The sequence below is a fragment of the Podarcis muralis genome, chromosome 7 (genome assembly GCF_964188315.1).
Source record: "Podarcis muralis chromosome 7, rPodMur119.hap1.1, whole genome shotgun sequence".
Classification (NCBI taxonomy): domain Eukaryota; kingdom Metazoa; phylum Chordata; class Lepidosauria; order Squamata; family Lacertidae; genus Podarcis; species Podarcis muralis.
Genome location: NC_135661.1, coordinates 59229153 through 59246297, shown reverse-complemented (window position 1 = coordinate 59246297; position 17145 = coordinate 59229153). Strand labels below are relative to the sequence as shown.

Sequence of the window (17145 nt, the reverse complement as noted above, 5' to 3'; positions counted from 1 at the left end):
CTGGAGCCTCAGCTTCACGATCTGTCCTTCCAGTGAGCACTCAGGGCTGATTTCCTTAAGAATGGATGTGTTTGATCTTCTTGCAGTCCATGGGACTCTCAAGAGTCTTCTCCAGCACCATAATTCAAAAGCATCAATTCTTTGGTGATCAGCCTTCTTTATGGTCCAGCTCTCACTTCCATACATCACTACTGGGAAAACCATGGCTTTAACTATACGGACCTTTGTTGGCAAGGTGACGTCTCTACTTCTCAAAATGCTGTCTAGGCCTGTCATTGCCCTTCTCCCAAGAAGCAGGCGTCTTTTAATTTCGTGGCTGCTGTCACCATCTGCAGTGATCATCATTACTAGTAGCCATTGGTAAAATTGTATCCTGTGCATTTTATCCAATTTCATTTTAAAGCCACCTTAAGTTGGTGGCTATCATATTCTGGTTTCCATGCTTAGCTACCCATCTTCATTGGGTACCCTGATTTCTAGTATTGCGAGAGGAGGAAGCTCTATGTATTTTCTTTACCACTCATCTCCTTCCTTAGCTGCCTTTCCCCCCTTCTCTGAACTAGCCGCCCTGCTGTCAAAACGTTTTTAGCTTTGCTTGTTAGGAAGGTGCGCCAATCCTGTGTTTACATTGATGGCCTTTTTCTGCACCTTTTCCAGTTATGGGCTTCTTTGTGAAAAACGGAGTAATAGCATTTCACAGGCTGCCAATGGAAATACGTCTCACTGCAGGCATGAACAGCTGCCTGTTGGGCCCCGGGTGACCCACAAACTTTTGCCTGTACCTGTTAGACTCCAGGTGCCTCTAGCTCAGTGCTGCCTACACTGATGGGCAGCGGCTGCCCAGGGTTTCAGGCAGGGCGCTTGGAGAGATTCTAGTCCTCATGGCTCTGATCAAAAGGGCCGAAGTAAATCGGAACATGGGAAGCCGCCTTGTGCAGACTCTTGGGTCCCCCCAAGCGCAGTACTGTCCACACTGACTGACAGCAGTGGCTCTTCAGGATTGCAGGCGGGGGTCTTGGTCCTGCCCCCCTCTCCCCTAGGGCTGGGCACAACAGCGCCCCGCCCTGCCCGAGGAGCCCCGCTGCAGAGCGGCTTCCCTGGGGCGAAGGCGCGCAGCGATGACGTTTTACTTCCGGCGCGGAAAAGGATTGTGGGAAAGGAGAAAGATGGCGTCTACCAAGAGGGTGCTCTATGTGGGTGAGTGAGAGCTCGGGAGGCGGGGAAAAGGGGGCGGCGGCGGGAAAGGGGGAAGGGGTTGGCGACCCCCGGGACCCCCGACTTAAGCGTGTGGCCTTCGTGCGTCTTTCAGGCGGGCTGGCGGAGGAGGTGGACGAGCGGGTGCTCCACGCAGCCTTCATCCCTTTCGGCGACATCACGGATATCCAGATCCCCTTGGACTACGAAACAGGTGAGGAGGAGGAAGAGGGGGCGCTTGGATTCGTAGCTACAGCAGCAGCAGCCTCGGGTGGCTTTCTAGAGGCTTTGGACTACAACTCCCATCAGCCCCGGTCCAAAACCTGCGGAGGGAGGAGTTCCCGGCGTTGGGGAAGGCTGAGCTGGAGGGCGGGATTTTTCTCCTGCATCTTGAGCCGAGAGAGGATTTCTGCAGGTGGTAACTTTGCCATGCGGGGATCTTCTCTGCTGCAGGGCTAATGCTGAAGGTGCAGGAGCTCTATCATGGCCACCCTCGGCATGCAGTGATTCCTGTTGCTTTGAAAGGCGTTTCCCTCTGGCGTGGGATGTTTCTTCCCCAAATTCCTGCTTGGCCCCTCCAAGTGGGTTTGAAAATGGGCCCTTTGTGTTAGGTTGGGCAAGATGCCAGAGAGGACAGAGACCCTGCACCTTGAACAGTTGTGTAAAAGAAGGGAAACCACACCTGGCATGCGAAGCTGTGCCTGTTGAAATGGCTCCGTTTGCACAACTGCTCAAGATGCTGGAGCCCTGTCCTCTCTTGCATCCTCCTACTCGAGGTCTATCCATGGACAGGAGTGATGCTTTGGATTCCTAAGGAAATACTTGAATTTTTAGGCCACCACATTACATTTGATATTGTATGCCTTAAGTGTGGACTCTAATAGCAGGTGGCTCAGATGCTAAGGCTTTTTCCAAACTGTGACCGAGGTGAGGTATCCTTAGGTTTAGTCTTGACAGCATAACATACTGTACTTGTTCTCAAATGAGACTCATGAGCTTCAACTGCTCATCATAACTCCTGGATGACACACAGAGCTCCTCTTTGGACTTTAAGCTTCTGGTGTATGAGCTCCATAAGCATTTTTTCCATATATGAAAAAGAGTGTGCCCAATATTTTGCACCATCTATAATTTCACTCCACAGTGTTTGTTAATTATTTGTGTTGTTCTGTTCCAGTCATTTCGATCTTAGATTAGTTCAAACCCATCCAGATGGGTGGAGTATAAATAAATTATTATTTTTTATTTTATTATTTTTAGGAGTTTAGCTCTGAATTCTTACTTCAGCATGATGCAGATTGGTTTTAGATTTGTACTTATAAATTGGTCCTGACAAAAAACAGAACTTCTAGGCCAAGATCTTTGTGGCTTCTTACTTTCTATATTCTCTGAGAAAAAACAGCATCCAGGTGGTAGAATGAAAGTGAATTTCTGAGCATTTTACTTCTGTTCACTAAATGGTCTACTAGTAACATGCCATAAATCAATTGGACGGGGCTTCTGAAATGTCAGTGTGAGATATTTTGCTTCTCTTTGCAATCTTATGTTGTTGTTTTTTGTCTGCGTTGGAGCCTTTGAGTGCTAACTTTTCTCTTGTATTTCTGCAGAAAAGCATCGAGGTTTTGCTTTCATTGAATTTGAGCTGGCTGAGGTGAGGAATAGCAGAGGGGGGAGTTTTGAGGTGGATTTTCAGATTTGTTGAAGTTTTGCTCATCCATTTCCCCTCACATTTGCTGAACTGCTGGTGGGGTGGTGGTGGTAAAAAAGGGTGCTGACTTGGGTAGTGGCTGGGTTTAAACAAAGAAGGAAGGGTTGGCCATTAGATAATCAAGGCCTTTGATGGCAGGGGAAACTTCTTGATTTTCCAGGAATATTTTTATAGTTGCTTGAATAATTAAAATTGAATGAGCGGTAGAGAGTAAATGTAAATGTATCTTGGGTCAGAAAGCAGTGTTTGAAGGCACCATTAGGATTACAGTGGAACAGAAGCTTGTATTGCTTAACCATGCAGAATCATTACATTACATTCCTCATTACATTCCTGCTGCTCCAGTTAAATTTCAGAGCATGCGACTGTTGAAACTGTGAATGGGCAGAATTGTAGACTGGTGTTCAAAAGTGTATTTCTGTCTTTGTAAGCCTGTAGCGATAATGTGCCTGACTATCCTGCTTCTTGTGGCTCCTAGGAACAATTTCTCTCACACACTTAATACTTCTTGGCATAGGGGCACCAAGCTGGAGTGAACTAGATGAGCAAGCAAGCACATAGTAAAATCTATATTTTTCCTTTTAGGATGCTGCAGCCGCCATTGACAATATGGTAAATTGATCTTACTTACTTTTCTGGAAAGTTCAAATGATGCCCCTGCTCTGGATTCCATTTCATGGGAAGAAAGCAGCCCAGACACCTTGGGCCTCCCTTCTGGGGTGCTTTACACAGCCTCCTCATGCAAAAATGTTGGTTTCAGGTGGCCTTTGAGAACTAAGAATTGAAAGATCTCCTTGCTATGCATTAGCCTGATTCACAAACACTAAACCAGTGTTACAGAAAGCATTGGGCTCATGTGCCCAATGCCCTCTGCTTTCCTCCCCTCCCCCTGAACTGCCAGGAAGGAAAATTCTATGATGTTTTTATTAATGATTAATTTATATACCACTTAATTGGCAAAGTGACTTATTTGTCACCCAGCGGGTGTGATCTTGGGCTAGTTGCTCCCTCTTAGCCTAGTCTACCTCACAGGGTAGTTGCGAGTATAAACTGAAGGGGTGCTGCTTTGAACTCTGGCAGAAGGGTGGGATAAAAGTATGTCATTAAATAATACTGTCCCCCTTTCTAGAATGAATCTGAGCTCTTTGGGAGAACTATTCGTGTCAACCTGGCCAAGCCGATGAGGATTAAGGAAGGATCCTCCCGCCCAGGTGAGGCATGGAACAGATTGGTGCCACAAGCTGATAGTCTTAGCTATTGTGTGTGAGGAAACCATTGTATTTTATACCTTGATGGCAAAAAGATCAATACTAGATTCTTTTTCCCCCTTCTGTTTCTCTTTGACAGTTTGGTCAGATGATGACTGGCTGAAGAAATTTTCAGGAAAGACGCTGGAGGAGAATGTGGAGGAAGAAGGGGCAGAGCCTGCCCGATCAGAGGCACAGGAGGTACAAAGGCATGATCTTGGCTTGTGGGTGGGAGGATGCAGCGCTCTGTAGTTGCAACATCTTTGGGGGGACATAACTATTGAGCCACATCTACACAGGGGGCTTGTTACTAATAATCTGTTGCACTTGCTGAGCACTTTCAGTCCCCCTTAAGTTGCAGAGTACCCCAAGTTTAGCCTGCACAGCCTCTTTGCCTACCTGCACAATGGATGGTAGTGTTACGCCAGTGCACACCAGGTTGCCTGACAACTGAGTGCAGTTTGGAGGCATGGCATGCTCTTCTTCCACATCACACAAACCTTAAGAGGGCTTTCTTTGCTTTCAGAGGTGGCAAAATTCACTTAGAGATCACAGCAGCAGCAATAGTAGTAGTAGTAGTAGTAGTAGTAATAATAATAATAATAATAATAATAATAATAATAATACCTTTATAAAGTGCTTTGAAGTATCTAGTTGCTTCCTGTACATTATCACAGCAAACCTTACAACAATCCTACTAAGGCTGGTCACATAGAGATAGTGGCTTTGCTGAGGTTGCTTTCAAACTCATGGTTGAGGTGACTAGGGTTTTGGACTTGGAAAAAGCTCTGTGTTTCTTCTAGGGTGAACCACCAGCAAAAAAATCAAGGGCAAACCCCCAGGTTTACATGGACATCAAGATTGGAAACAAGCCTGCTGGTCGATTGAACATCCTGTTACGATCAGATATTGTACCTATGACCACCGGTAAGAAAAGGCTCCTTTTTGTACAGTGGCAGGTTGGAAACCCCACATTTCCCCCCACAGTATTTCGGATCAATTGCCTAGATCCGCCTCGCTCTGCTTTTTGAAGTTGGAGGACAGTTCAGCACCTCACCCGTTCTCTTAAGAATTCCCACAGATGGCAGGCACTTGCTGATATCCAATGTTCATTGCATTCAGAGTCGACCCATTGATTTCAGTGGGTCTACTCTGAGTGTGACTATCATTAGATGTCACACAGCAGCTCTGAAGTAACATCTGTAAGCTTCCTTTGGCCCTGGAGATTTGATTTCAAGTAGTTACATGTTCTCTAGCATTGTTTCTTTTATCCTGGGCTGCAAATCCCTCTTTCCCAGTTGAGCACAAGACTGAGTCAAAACAGAATCATTTTGTCATTTCCTGCTTATCCATTAAAATTCTGCCATTTCCTGAAGCAGCAGACTTATTCCCTTATCTTCCTCCTTGCTCTGATGTGAGCTAAAGAAGCCCCTCTCCTTTACTGTGTTCTACATCCTCTGCAAACACGGGGAAATGCCATTTTACTTGTCTCTTTTTCTCCTGCAGTGGAAGTACTGGCATTGTTGTTTATTTCTGCATATATTAGATACCGTTGCTTTGTTTTTAAATTGTTTTTAAAATTTAAAATTCAGTTGGAATTCAGTTAAATTATCAGTATAGTCAGGGCTTTTTCCCCCCAGCCAGGACTAACCAGAACTCAGTTCTGGCCCCTCTCAGGTGGGTGCCATTGCCATTATCGGAGAATAAGTGAGGTGTTCATGGTGAGTCCAGACACCTTTTTTCTAGAAAAATAGCACTGAGTATAGTAGAATTATTCTAAAGAAGACTGAAGAGGCTGAACTATTACCTCATTCAGCTACGTTTTGTTGTATGATACGAGGCTATCTTTGTAGCTATCATTAGGCCTGGGCGATATATATTGCCCAGGACAGGTATGAGGGGTAGACTGCGAATGTGGTTTCACTAAGCGGTATATCGCTAGTGAAACCTCCACTGTTCCCTTGTCCCTCCAGTGCCCAGCACAGTGAGGGAGAAACAAGCTGCAGCTGGCCACTGAAGGACTCAGAGCTGGGTGCGTTCACCAGTGTGAAACTGCCATCGCGGTCTGCCCCTTATGCCAACACAGAGGGAGAACCAAGCTGCACTGGCCAGGTGCCGATACAGCTTGTTCCTCCCTCCGAGTCTTTAAACTGCTTGGCTGACAAGTGCACGGCTGCCCTCGCCACAGCCAAGCAGTTTTACAGAGCCCCCAACCTGCCAGTGGCTCGTGCGAGCCAACATCGGCATGGGAGCTCCGTTAAACTGTAACCGCTCGCGGCTGAGGAAGCCTTGATCTTTCTCCTGCTAGCATGCAAGTGGGTGGGAGTGGGAGGCTTTGCGCTCCCTGGCTGAGGTGTGCAAATAAGCCCCCATCCCTCCGGCATGCGCGCGTGTCAGATGGATGGGGATCTTGCTCAGCCAGGGGGCAAGTCTTTGCGCTCTCTGGCTGAGAGGGCCATGCCAGCGCAGGTGAAAGGGAGCCCTGACGACAGAGTCTGCCAGCTTCCGTCGCAGTGCTTCCTCTGTTTTTTGGCAAGGGAGGGTGCAAGCAAGCAGCCTCTTTCTCATAGGAAAAGGAGGCTGCATGCACCCACACCCACACTCTTGCTGGCGAAGCTGAAGGATCCCTGTCAGGCTCTATTCTCAGTGATGCCTCCATCTTTGCCGGCAAGGAGAGGGCAAGCAAGCAACTTCTTTCTCCCAAGAAAAGGAGGCTGCTTGCCTGCCCCTCACACCTTGCTGGCAAAGGGAGCCTTGCAAACTGAGCCTGTCAGGCTCCATCACAGGGCTCCCTCCATCTTGGGGAGTGGAGGGCTAGCTCAGCTGGGGGGACGGGAGCCTTCATGCCCTCCAGCTGAGCAGTGGGCTGGGGCCAGCTGCATTGCTGAAAGCACCTCAGCTCCTGCAGAGAGCAAGCTGAAGTAGTCTCAACTGGGGCCTTGCAGGCTGGGGCCCATGCAGCTCTTTTCAACTGCGATGTTGGGTTGGTGATGTTGAAAACCTAATATTGCCCAGCCCTAGCTGCCATAACCCCCTTCGTTGTCCTCCTCAATTTTGAACATTTCTGTTTTGACCCTCCTGGATTGCAGAGAACTTCCGCTGCCTGTGCACACATGAAAAGGGCTTTGGCTTCAAGGGGAGCAGCTTCCATCGTGTCATCCCTCAGTTCATGTGCCAAGCGGGAGATTTTACCAACCACAATGGCACTGGGGGCAAATCTATCTACGGGAAGAAATTTGATGATGAAAACTTTATCCTGAAGCACACAGGGGCAGGTAAGTCACAGAGTTGCTGGGGTGGAGGGTGCGTTTATTTGCCCTCGAGTTGGTCAGGCAGTTTGGAGTCGAGGTTCTCTTGATCTTTTGACTTGAGCCTCCTGCTTTAATTGCTGTGTTGTTTAGAATTATTTTATTGTGTATTTTAATTATCGATGCTTATATTTTAATATTAGCATAACCACTTCATAATTTGTATATGACTTAGAAGCTTATTTTGGCAGATGCATACATTAATGAATACTAATAATATCCAGCAGGTTTGTGCCAAGTTGGAGCATGCCCCAGAGTCTGCTCTGTGGTGGTGCAGGGGTAGTTGGGGTGTTGTTATCCTCCTGCCTCTCTTCCCTTCACTCCAACCAGCCACCACCATCAAATAGTCAAGTGGGCTTCCTAAGGCCATCTTGCCCAAGACACCTGGTCCCCCACTTCTTGCATTGAAGCTACAGTGGTGCCTCGCAAGACGAAAAGAATCCGTTCCGCGATTCTCTTCGTCTAGCGGTTTTTCCGTCTTGCGAAGCAACCCTATTAGCGGATTAGCGCTATTAGCAGTTTAGCGGCTATTAAAGGCTTAGCGGCTTAGCTGCTAAAAGGCTATTAGCGGCTTAGCGGCTTAGAAAAAGGGGGGGGGAGCGGGGGGAAATCGCAAGACTAGCAAGACGTTTCGTCTTGCGAAGCAAGCCCATAGGGAAATTCGTCTTGCGAAGCAACTCAAAAACGGAAAACCCTTTCGTCTAGCGGGTTTTCCATCTTGCGAGGCATTCGTCTTGCGGGGCACCACTGTAGCTCTGCACAAAAGAATCCAGGTTCCTCAACACTGCTTACTGCAAATGAGGCAGAATTGTTTCTTTTACTTAGCTTTATTCTAAGAGTATTTGTTTTTACATAATCTTCCAAATTTCAAGTTTCCAGGCAAAGAATTAAAGGAAGTGGGAGCTGTTAGATTTTGGGGCGGGGTGGGGATATATTGCAACAATGCAAAGTGTGAAACGTTTATATCTCCCAAATGGTGGTAGTTGGCTTTTTTTAAATATATAATTAAATGCAGGTTTAGAAGATGCTACAGTATCTTCTAGTCTTCCAAAGCTGGAGGTGCAGGAGTTCAGCCTCAACTCCTTGTCTTGTCACCTGTTCCCCTCTCCTCAATTTGTTATAAACATGCGCACGCACACACAAACACACAGATAGATTTTTTTATTCCAGCGTTGGAGGAAATTTTGAAAAGGATGGCTTGTGTCTTTGTAGGCTTGCTGTCCATGGCCAATTCTGGCCCCAACACCAACGGCTCACAGTTCTTCATCACATGTGATAAGACTGACTGGCTGGATGGGAAGCACGTGGTCTTTGGAGAGGTGACGGAAGGAATGGACGTGGTGCGGCAGATCGAGGTTAGAAAGCCAGAGGGACTGAAATGTCCCAGCACGTTTTTATTTCTTCCTTTAACCTGACTTTAACATCTGCTCCTCTCTCTCTTTATTATAAAGGCCGAAGGCAGCAAAGATGGGAAACCAAAGCAAAAAGTTATCATCTCGGACTGTGGTGAATATGTGTGAACGAAATGAGCAGAGCACCACATCACTTGGTTACAAAAAGTGTATTTGTATGTCCTTACTGAGATCTGTAGATTCTAAAGAAATCTATTTTGTACAGAACTTTTCCTCCTATAAATAAATTATAGCTATTTTTTTACACCTGGCCTTTTAAGAGTTTAGCTTTTTAAACTTTCTTGCCAGTTCAGCCATGTTTGTCTTTCTGAACTACAATTAGAACTTTTTAGGTTAAAACACTATAGACTTCTCTAACCGAACTCTTTCATCACAGGAAAAAGCCTCCCTGAGACATTGCATTGTCCTTTTCTGGACGTTTTCAAGAGATTGAAAAGGTACTGTGGAGATTCTTTAGATCTAGGAAAACCTGGCTCAGACCTAATGAGACCTGGTGCAGTTAGACAACTTCAATAGATGTTTGAGACCTTAACTTTAATATCCCAAATCTACAGTGAAGCTGTGCTTTGTCTTACCAGCCTATGTCCTGTGCCCAGAAGATGCCAGCATGGCCACCTTTTCACCACTAAATCTGGAGAGCTGGTGGTTACATTATATACAACGTTAAACGATAATCTAGTGTTTGTTTTCTTATTTCAATTTATTTGTTGACTGATAAAACATTCCTAGGTGGCACTGATTGTGTAGAAATCATTGTGAAATCACACTGAGAGGCCTTCTGTGAATGGGTCTAATGCCCCTCTAAACTCTATAGGTTAGCCATCCTAAAATAGCTCACTTAAAAGAGGTTTAGATCTATTTATGCTCCCAGTGGTTATCAGCCAGGGTAGAACCTCCATGTGCCAAAGCAGCATACCCTTAAGTACCAGTTTCTTTCACCACACAATACATTTCAGAGTACAGTTGGCTCCAGCAAACTTGATGGGGTAAACTGCCACCAGCATCTCCTTCCCAACTCCCTGTCCAAATTTTGATGAGCTCTTGCAAGAAGTGGGGTGGGTTGAAATTGGAGTAGCCAGAACACACATGGTTCATTGTTAAAAAAAAAATTGTAATCCAGACATGCTGTATATATCCAGTAGAGAATCAGATTGGTAAAACCTTCTGAACAACCAAGGGAAAGGATTTTTTTTTCACACAATGTATAATTATGGGGTTTGTTGCCACAGGATGTTGTTACAGTCTCTACCATAAGTGGCTTAAAAAGAAGATTAAGACCTATCATCTTGGAATCATCACTGATGGCTAAAAATGAAACTTGTGTCTAGAAGCAGCAATGTACCACTGAGGAACCGATTCAGGAGCAGACAGGCATGGGCCGTTGCTGCGATGGCTGTGAGATTCGAGGGAAGTGAACACTACACTTGAATGGGCCTATGGCCTAATCCAGACAGGCTCTCCCTACTTAACTTCTTATGCGTCACTGGAGCTGTAACAGGCTATGCCAAAGGGAGTGAACTGAGGCCACAGACCCACAGGAATGGGTGTGGGCTGCCGTGCCTCTAATTGCTGGGGAGAGGAACTGGCTCTTCAGGTGCATGTAAGGAGATGCCCAACAGATCAAGCTGGAAATGCTGAGGATTCTGCACAATCTTCCTGGCCTACAGAGAGATTGTGGTGTGGGAGTCACTGAATGATCCTCTGCTTGGGGACAGTGAGTAAGGGGGTGCTTTGGGGCGCTTTAGAGACGCGCATAATTACTCTGAGCAAAGCTATGTGCAAGTTGCAAAATGGTTCCTTGTTCTCTTTAGGAAGGGAACAAGCAACCCCCCTGGCTGCAGATGTGCTGAGCAAGGCAGTCGGGAAAGCTGGTTGCTGAAAGAGATGGAATGAAGACATTTCTGTGGGTTGTGGCGTCCAAAGGAAGACTTGCTGCAAAGAGGAAGGCCTGGGGCAAGGAAACTGCTCCATATGCTCGGTGCCCTTAATCATTTGTTCTACTGCGGGGAAGGGGGTGCAGCTCCCACTTCAGCTTGGATGAAGCCCCCAAAGGGCACTGGACATAATTTTCTTCTGCATGTGGCCAACACCTTCCAGATTGATTATACAACCTGGTTCTAGCATAAGGTGCACCTCCAGCAAAGAATGGAATCTGGCAGACCTGAAAATGCCCAGAGTCCTTTTTGGCTGTTAATCCAGGGTGAAGTGAGGTGTGTGTGAGAGGGGAGGGGTGCCTACTCTCTGGAAATGCCCCAGATGATTGGAACCCATTGGCTACATTACACACAAAGAGAGGAAGTGGGTGAGGAGAGCCACATTCTCTAGCCCATTTCACCAGAGGGACACTTCTTTGAACTAACAGGGTTAGTTAGGGTGTTCCATATTAAGGAAAACCTCATCCTCTGCAGAGCCTTCCAAAAGGTCTCTTGCAGACCTTCCTTAATGCCACATGGGAAAAGGTCTGACACTGTCAGCTGAAGCAGAGGCCCTGGGTTTTGATGGGGCGCCACAGAGCAGTCTCCCCTACATGGTGGCAGCCCCCAATTGCCAGGATTGTTCCTTGCCTCTGATTCTCCTCATGTGGACATGGTTTGCATGGAAGCCTGAGATTTGGGACCCTCAGGGTTTCAAAGAAAGTGTGGCTCTCATGTTCAGAGCCAAAGATAGAGCTGATAATGTGCAGGAGGACTTATAAAAAGCTCCAGCATCCCCAAAAGTCAAAGGCGTCACTCCCCAAGTGTGTTCCTCTCTCTGGATTGACCAATGCTTGCACATGCTGTTCCTTGCAAGATTTTGGACTGCCTTCTGTTTCAAAAGCCCTGAAAATATCAGGGATGAAATAAAGTGTACAAACAGGGCATCCTAATTTGCATGCTTCTCTACCGTGGCTTTTAAAGTTTAATTTAATTTACAGTGCAGGAACTGGGCGGGGTCTTGGCACAGAATACAAAACAGGCCTATGCGTGCAGCCAGATCATGTTTTAGTTTGCTTGGCAAAGGTTCCTCTGTGGGGGATTGTTCAGTTTGTTGAGGATGTGAACCAACTGACCTCCAGCCAAACAGCCCGAGTCTGTGTCAGCTCAAGGTCAGGCGGGAAGAGCCGACTCCTTCACTTACTGCATAGTGGCAAGATTTTAGTCCCCTTCCTCTCCACAGGTGCTCAGGGCCCGCAGACTGTCAGGGCTTCCCTCCTGCCTCTTTCCTGCATGCAGCAGCAGTCCAATGTCCAGCCAGGCATCAGTGGCAGCCACACGTCTTGACCACCATGTTGCGGTGTTTCTTGAGGATGACGTTGTTGTTGCTGTCATAATAGAGGACGGAGGTGGCGCTGAGCTTGGTGGGTGCGCAGCAGGCCTTGGGGACTGTTTCAGGCTTCATCAGGTGAACCTGAAAATGGAGTTAAAGGGAGATGCAGTCATTGGAGCTCTCCTCCACCGGAAATTGTCCGGCTTGGTTGGAGCATTGAGTAACCAGCCCCAGAGGTCCAAAGGCTGAATGTGCACACCCCCAGCCTCCCCCACCCTAGCATCTTGATTTGGAGAAGGAAAAAACTTCAAAGCAGCACTTGTTTATACGGAGAAAGGGCATCAATTTCCATGAGTAGGTTATTTGTCCGCGTTGGCAAAAATATTTATTCAAAACCGTTTGGCAGCTTGAGTTGCAGTTTATGTTGGAGCCTCTCTCAAGGCACCATCGCTGGAAGGCAACTATTGAGGGGCTGGAAGTCAGATTGCAGCGGCTGTTGCTTCCACTGCACATCTACTTTTATCCCACTGAATTCCAGCTGAAGGGGAGTGGGGGATTATCGCGATGCCTCTCGAGGGATCAGGATGCACCTGGAACTGCCTCCCCACCCCAATGAAGTGAACAAGAAGCTCTTGCAACAGAGGGAAGAACCGATTGGAGAGCACCTGCTTTTCAGGGAAAGACTGCTTCACGCTCAATTGCCTGTCTAAAGGCCCAATGTATGAGGTCTCTGGGGTTGCACTGGGTCCAGAGAGCAAGTGAACTCATTTCAGCTCGAAAACAATCTTTGTGCATGGGAAACAGCTTTTGTAGCTGGGGTGAGAGAGATACAGCATCGCAAGCTTGCTCCCTCTGCCTCTCCTGACTTGTCCCCTGCCCATGCAAACACTAGGGTGATTGTTTTGAAACCCAGTCAGTTGGAGCCAGAGCCCTACTGGCTGGGGCTGATGGAAGTTGTAGTCCAAAGATACACCACAGGTGCATTTCCACCAGGCACCAGAACTCCCTGAGGGCTGCAAGGAAGGAAGGTCACCATGGAGTCTATGCTTCAGCTTCACTAAGGGCCAAACTATACGTCAGATGTGTGGTTGTATTTTATAGATCTCTTTGTAATTTTAAAAAAATAGGAGCCAGGAAAAGGAAATACGTCATCAGGATTGGGGTTGAAGGGAGCATTAAGGATTTGGGTGAGGGGCGTTAATTCTTTCCCTTGCACCAGAGCCCTGACAAAAGTCATCTCACCTTCCTGTTCTCGACCACAGGAGGGAAGATGCTGCAAGTGAAAGGCTGGGACCTGGAGCATCTGCCACACACGAGGGACATGCCAGATAATTAAAGCACAACCAAGTCTCCCGATGTCATTGTGACATCAGATGATTTGTCAAGTGGGAAACCCTTCTCATTCATCAAACCTGGCCCGCAAGCTGTAGGAGAGAGAACTGCCCGGCCCAATCCAGTCCCCTACACTACCAGGTGTACTAAAGGCATCAGTGAAAGCTACTGACCTAGGGGCGATAGCGGAACAAGGGTGCATCCCATTTCTTCAACTCTGATCAGAAAGTCACAGGAAGCTCTAGCTCGGTACTGTCAACTGGCAGGAAATCTCCAGGATTTCAAACGGAAGTCTTATCCCAGCCCTACCTGGAGATGCCATCGGGGATTGAACCTGCTCTGCTCCTGAGCTATGGGCTTTCCCAACACCTACAGACAATCCCCTCTAGCTTGCCTCTCTTGATCCAAAGTGCCCTCTGCCATGTGGAGACACTGACCAGGGACTGAAGGATGGCATGATTTGTGGCATTCATGCAGGAGTCCAAAGGGAAAGCGCAGTCCCCTGCGCAGTAGAAGGCGGAGTAGCCCCGTGGGGCAATCACCCAGTCCTGGAAGAACAAAGCAAAATAACTTAGGAGAAGGTGTGGCTAAAAAAGCTTACCTACAGCAAAGGCATTTAAAGAACTCTCTGACTTTAGCAGTTTTCCTAAAATTAGGTTTCAATCTTGGGGTGCAGTTGGTTGCTGCATTTGAGTTTCTGCTTGAAGTCCCCAAAATATCAGCAGCTGACTCCACAGCAGCTCCGAGCAGGGCTTTCAGTGTGACTGCTCCTCCCAGGGTGGAACAGCATCTCCACTGAGATACAACAGGCACCTGCTATCTGCACCCTCCAGAATCAGTGGAAGACATTTATATTTTGAAAGGCTTTTTCAACTGGGTAAAAACATCTCTGCCTCAGGAGTCTTTTGGTATTGTTTTGAAACCATTTTAGTTGTTTTTATGGTGTGTTTGCAAATGGCCTTGAGACTCACATGAAAGGTGATGTATAAAACAATAAAATGATAATGATAAGGAGGTCAGGGAGAGAGATCAGACACCACTGAATTCCCTTCCCCATCACCACAGAAATGTCTGTGACCCTGGCTCTTCAGACGCCAGCCCTCCAATGTTGGCGAGGTTTGTGTTGGGGGCAGTGTGGGGTATGTTGGAGGACGAATCTGAAGGATCCAAGCTTTCCTAGCCCCCAAATCTGCAGCAGCCTTTCACCTTTATTTTCCCCCCTTTTTTTGTTCCCAGTGGAAGGGAAATTAGGGTTGTTGTTTTTAAAAAAATCCACCCTGAAAGGGATGGAGGAGCTCATTTCTACCCTGCTGGCATGAGACCACGGGGAAGGGCACTAGCAGAGCAGTGAAACTACTGCCATCTTCACCGTTGGCCTGTACTAGCTCTAGGACTGCACTGGTAGTCTTTTTTTCTTTTCTTTTTAAGAGATCTACATGAGTCCCCAAAACTTCTGATATCTAAGCCACACATTTTCTTTGTAAGCTGCTGATCAGAATGAGACACAGAGATCGGTACTCTGCCACAACAATGTGGGTTAGGGGTGGTTTCCTGCATGGGGGTGTGGGTGTGCTTGGGTGCATACAAACTGGGCTTATAGGAACAGCGATTCACTTTTCTGGGCTGCCACCTTGGGAATCCCTGAGAAAATATGCTCTATATAAACCTGCCATGACTTTGAAAGAAATGGGTTCAGAAAGACGGAAAAGATTGGAAAGGAGAAGGGGAAGGTGATGCTAGGATATTTAACTTTTCTGGGGGAAATGACTTATGTAAAGAAGAACATTTTTAAAATAGTTACCATCCATTTAAGCTCTTGAAAGTCGACATACATCTCGTGCCTTCTGCACACCTGCCGCCCTTCAGAAATGTGGACATCATCTGGGGGGAAAAGACCAAGAATGTCCATCAAAAGGCAGGTGGTTCTCTTATCATTCACTGAAAGGGCAATAAGCCAAAGGGAAATCTGCACCATGGAAGGGCAGTGGTGGGCAACCTCTGCCCCCCAGCGGGCCATTTGAACAACACTGTGCCTACTTGCCCTTTGCCCAATGATGTTGGGTCTAGGGCAGGCGAAGATGGGGCTGCATCCAAAGGAGTTTACAGGCACTGTTGAGCAGCTGATGGACTCAGCTACCTGCCAAGCCCCGGCAGCCAGTTGATGAGCCTGGTAAGCCTCGGAGCCACAAGAGATGGGAAAGAAGAGGAAATATGTCTCCAGCATCTTTTTCAACATTACTACCATTATTAAAGCAACTGTTGGTGGGGTGGATTGGTAAAGTAGACCAGGACCAGGAACTCTACTCTCACATCATCACCCTGATTATCAAAACTGTCGCCGCTACAGGTAACACAATGGATGCCTGGAGGTTCCCCTCCACCAGCTGCTAATAATGGTTCCAGGGTGGCGGCGGGGGGGATCTGAATTAGGGGTGTGGCCTGAGGGGCACAGCTGATGCCAAGGGGACTTGGCCATTCTCTGTGTTGGTGCCCACCTTGAGGCTGTTCAGAAAGGGCTATTAGCCATGACCTCTGTGCTCTGCCTCCACAGCTGGAGACAACAATGCTTCTGAATATAGTTACTGGAGACTGCAGGAGGGGAGAGGGCTCTTGTGCTCGGGTCCTGCTTAGGGGTTTGCCACTGGGGCATCTGGTTGGCCACTATGAGAACAGGATGCTGGATGAAAGGAGCCATTGGCCTGATCCAGCAGAGGTCTGCTTATGTTTTTATGCTTCGAGCCAATTGCTTTTCTCCTTGGCACTTGGTTGCATCGGGATCTTTCTTGTGGTTTTTAATCATTCGTTTTAACTTGGCGTGGTTTATATTTCACTAGCCAGTGCTGGGCAGTGCCTTTATTAGGACCAACCCAAAAGCCACAACAGAATTCTCCAGATCTCTTCCTAGGTGCTACAGAAAGTTCTGTGTGTCACAGGGGATGGAATAAAAAAATCAGTCCGGAAAGCCCTGAACTCTGCATCTAGACTCATTCCAAAGATGGAGGCCGGGCACAGACTGAATTGGTCTCTGCCAAGTGCTGGCGGGCATCAATTTACAATCTAGGACTCTGGGGTGAAGAAGCAATGGCTGATTCCCCATTTCTTAAGACCCAAGTCCACAATAAGCTTCCAGGTGGAAGCATCCTAGGTCCCTTCTTGCTAGCAGCCTGCCAGTCACCTCGCAGCACTGAAGGGCCTGCTGGATGCCTGGTTCAGTAGCCTGTTTCTGAGTCCATGCTGGGGCTGCAGCTGAAGAAGACATGTGCCTGAGTGACAGAACAAATGACCCTCTGTGGCCCAGCCTGAGGGCAAAGTCCGACTGTCCTTCACTAAGGACAGCTGCTTCTCCAGCCCTTCTGCTCCTTACCAAACGCTCCTGGGAGCCTGTTTGAGTGCGGGAAACTGTGGCTCTTCTTGTGCTGTCTCTTCCTCAGGTGCTTGGCTGCACGCGGGACTCTGACTTGGTTTTGGCTTGCCCGGAAAAATGTCACTACAAAGGGCTGCTTGGAGCGCGGTCCGCGGCGACCCAAGAGGCCAGCTGATCCAGGATCAACACTCTGTCCTGCAGAATCCAAAAAACAAACCCTTTCCACTATGTTAATACTGCTGTACATCAGATTAATAGGTGGGGGTGTTAATCTGTTTAGGGGTCATTGCCCAGAGCACCCCACTAGGGAGGACAAGAATCCTGAAGAGGGAGA

The 17145-nt window shown here is 47.6% G+C and overlaps 2 protein-coding genes across 2 annotated transcripts in view; one reads left to right on the top strand and one right to left on the bottom strand.

Moving 5' to 3' along the window:
- Window positions 1-1069: 1069 nt before the first annotated feature.
- PPIE (peptidylprolyl isomerase E) lies at window positions 1070-9113 on the top strand. The gene is made up of 10 exons (XM_028739107.2): window positions 1070-1197; window positions 1310-1408; window positions 2802-2845; window positions 3488-3514; window positions 4032-4113; window positions 4250-4350; window positions 4953-5076; window positions 7239-7424; window positions 8670-8812; window positions 8909-9113. Exons 1-10 carry the CDS (start codon window positions 1119-1121, stop codon window positions 8975-8977), a joined length of 954 nt encoding a protein of 317 aa, XP_028594940.2. The 5' UTR covers window positions 1070-1118; the 3' UTR covers window positions 8978-9113.
- LOC114602908 (bone morphogenetic protein 8B-like) overlaps window positions 8604-17145 on the bottom strand; it is a 30492-nt gene continuing 21950 nt past the window's right edge. The window contains exons 4-7 of the mRNA XM_077931891.1: window positions 16812-17006; window positions 15249-15328; window positions 13885-13995; window positions 8604-12256 (exon numbers count right to left, since the gene is read on the bottom strand). Of these exons, the coding sequence (XP_077788017.1) occupies window positions 12107-12256; window positions 13885-13995; window positions 15249-15328; window positions 16812-17006 (536 nt within the window). The 3' untranslated portion in view covers window positions 8604-12106. The remainder of the gene's footprint in view (window positions 12257-13884; window positions 13996-15248; window positions 15329-16811; window positions 17007-17145) is intronic.

Excerpts from the sequence above, each read along its gene's own strand:
- PPIE (XM_028739107.2), top strand. The coding sequence starts at position 1,119 with ATGACGTTTTACTTCCGGCGCGGAAAAGGATTGTGGGAAAGGAGAAAG. Across the intron at positions 1,409-2,801 it reads CCCCTTGGACTACGAAACAG|AAAAGCATCGAGGTTTTGCT; the intron begins GTGAGGAGGAGG and ends GTATTTCTGCAG. Across the intron at positions 4,351-4,952 it reads CCCGATCAGAGGCACAGGAG|GGTGAACCACCAGCAAAAAA; the intron begins GTACAAAGGCAT and ends TGTTTCTTCTAG.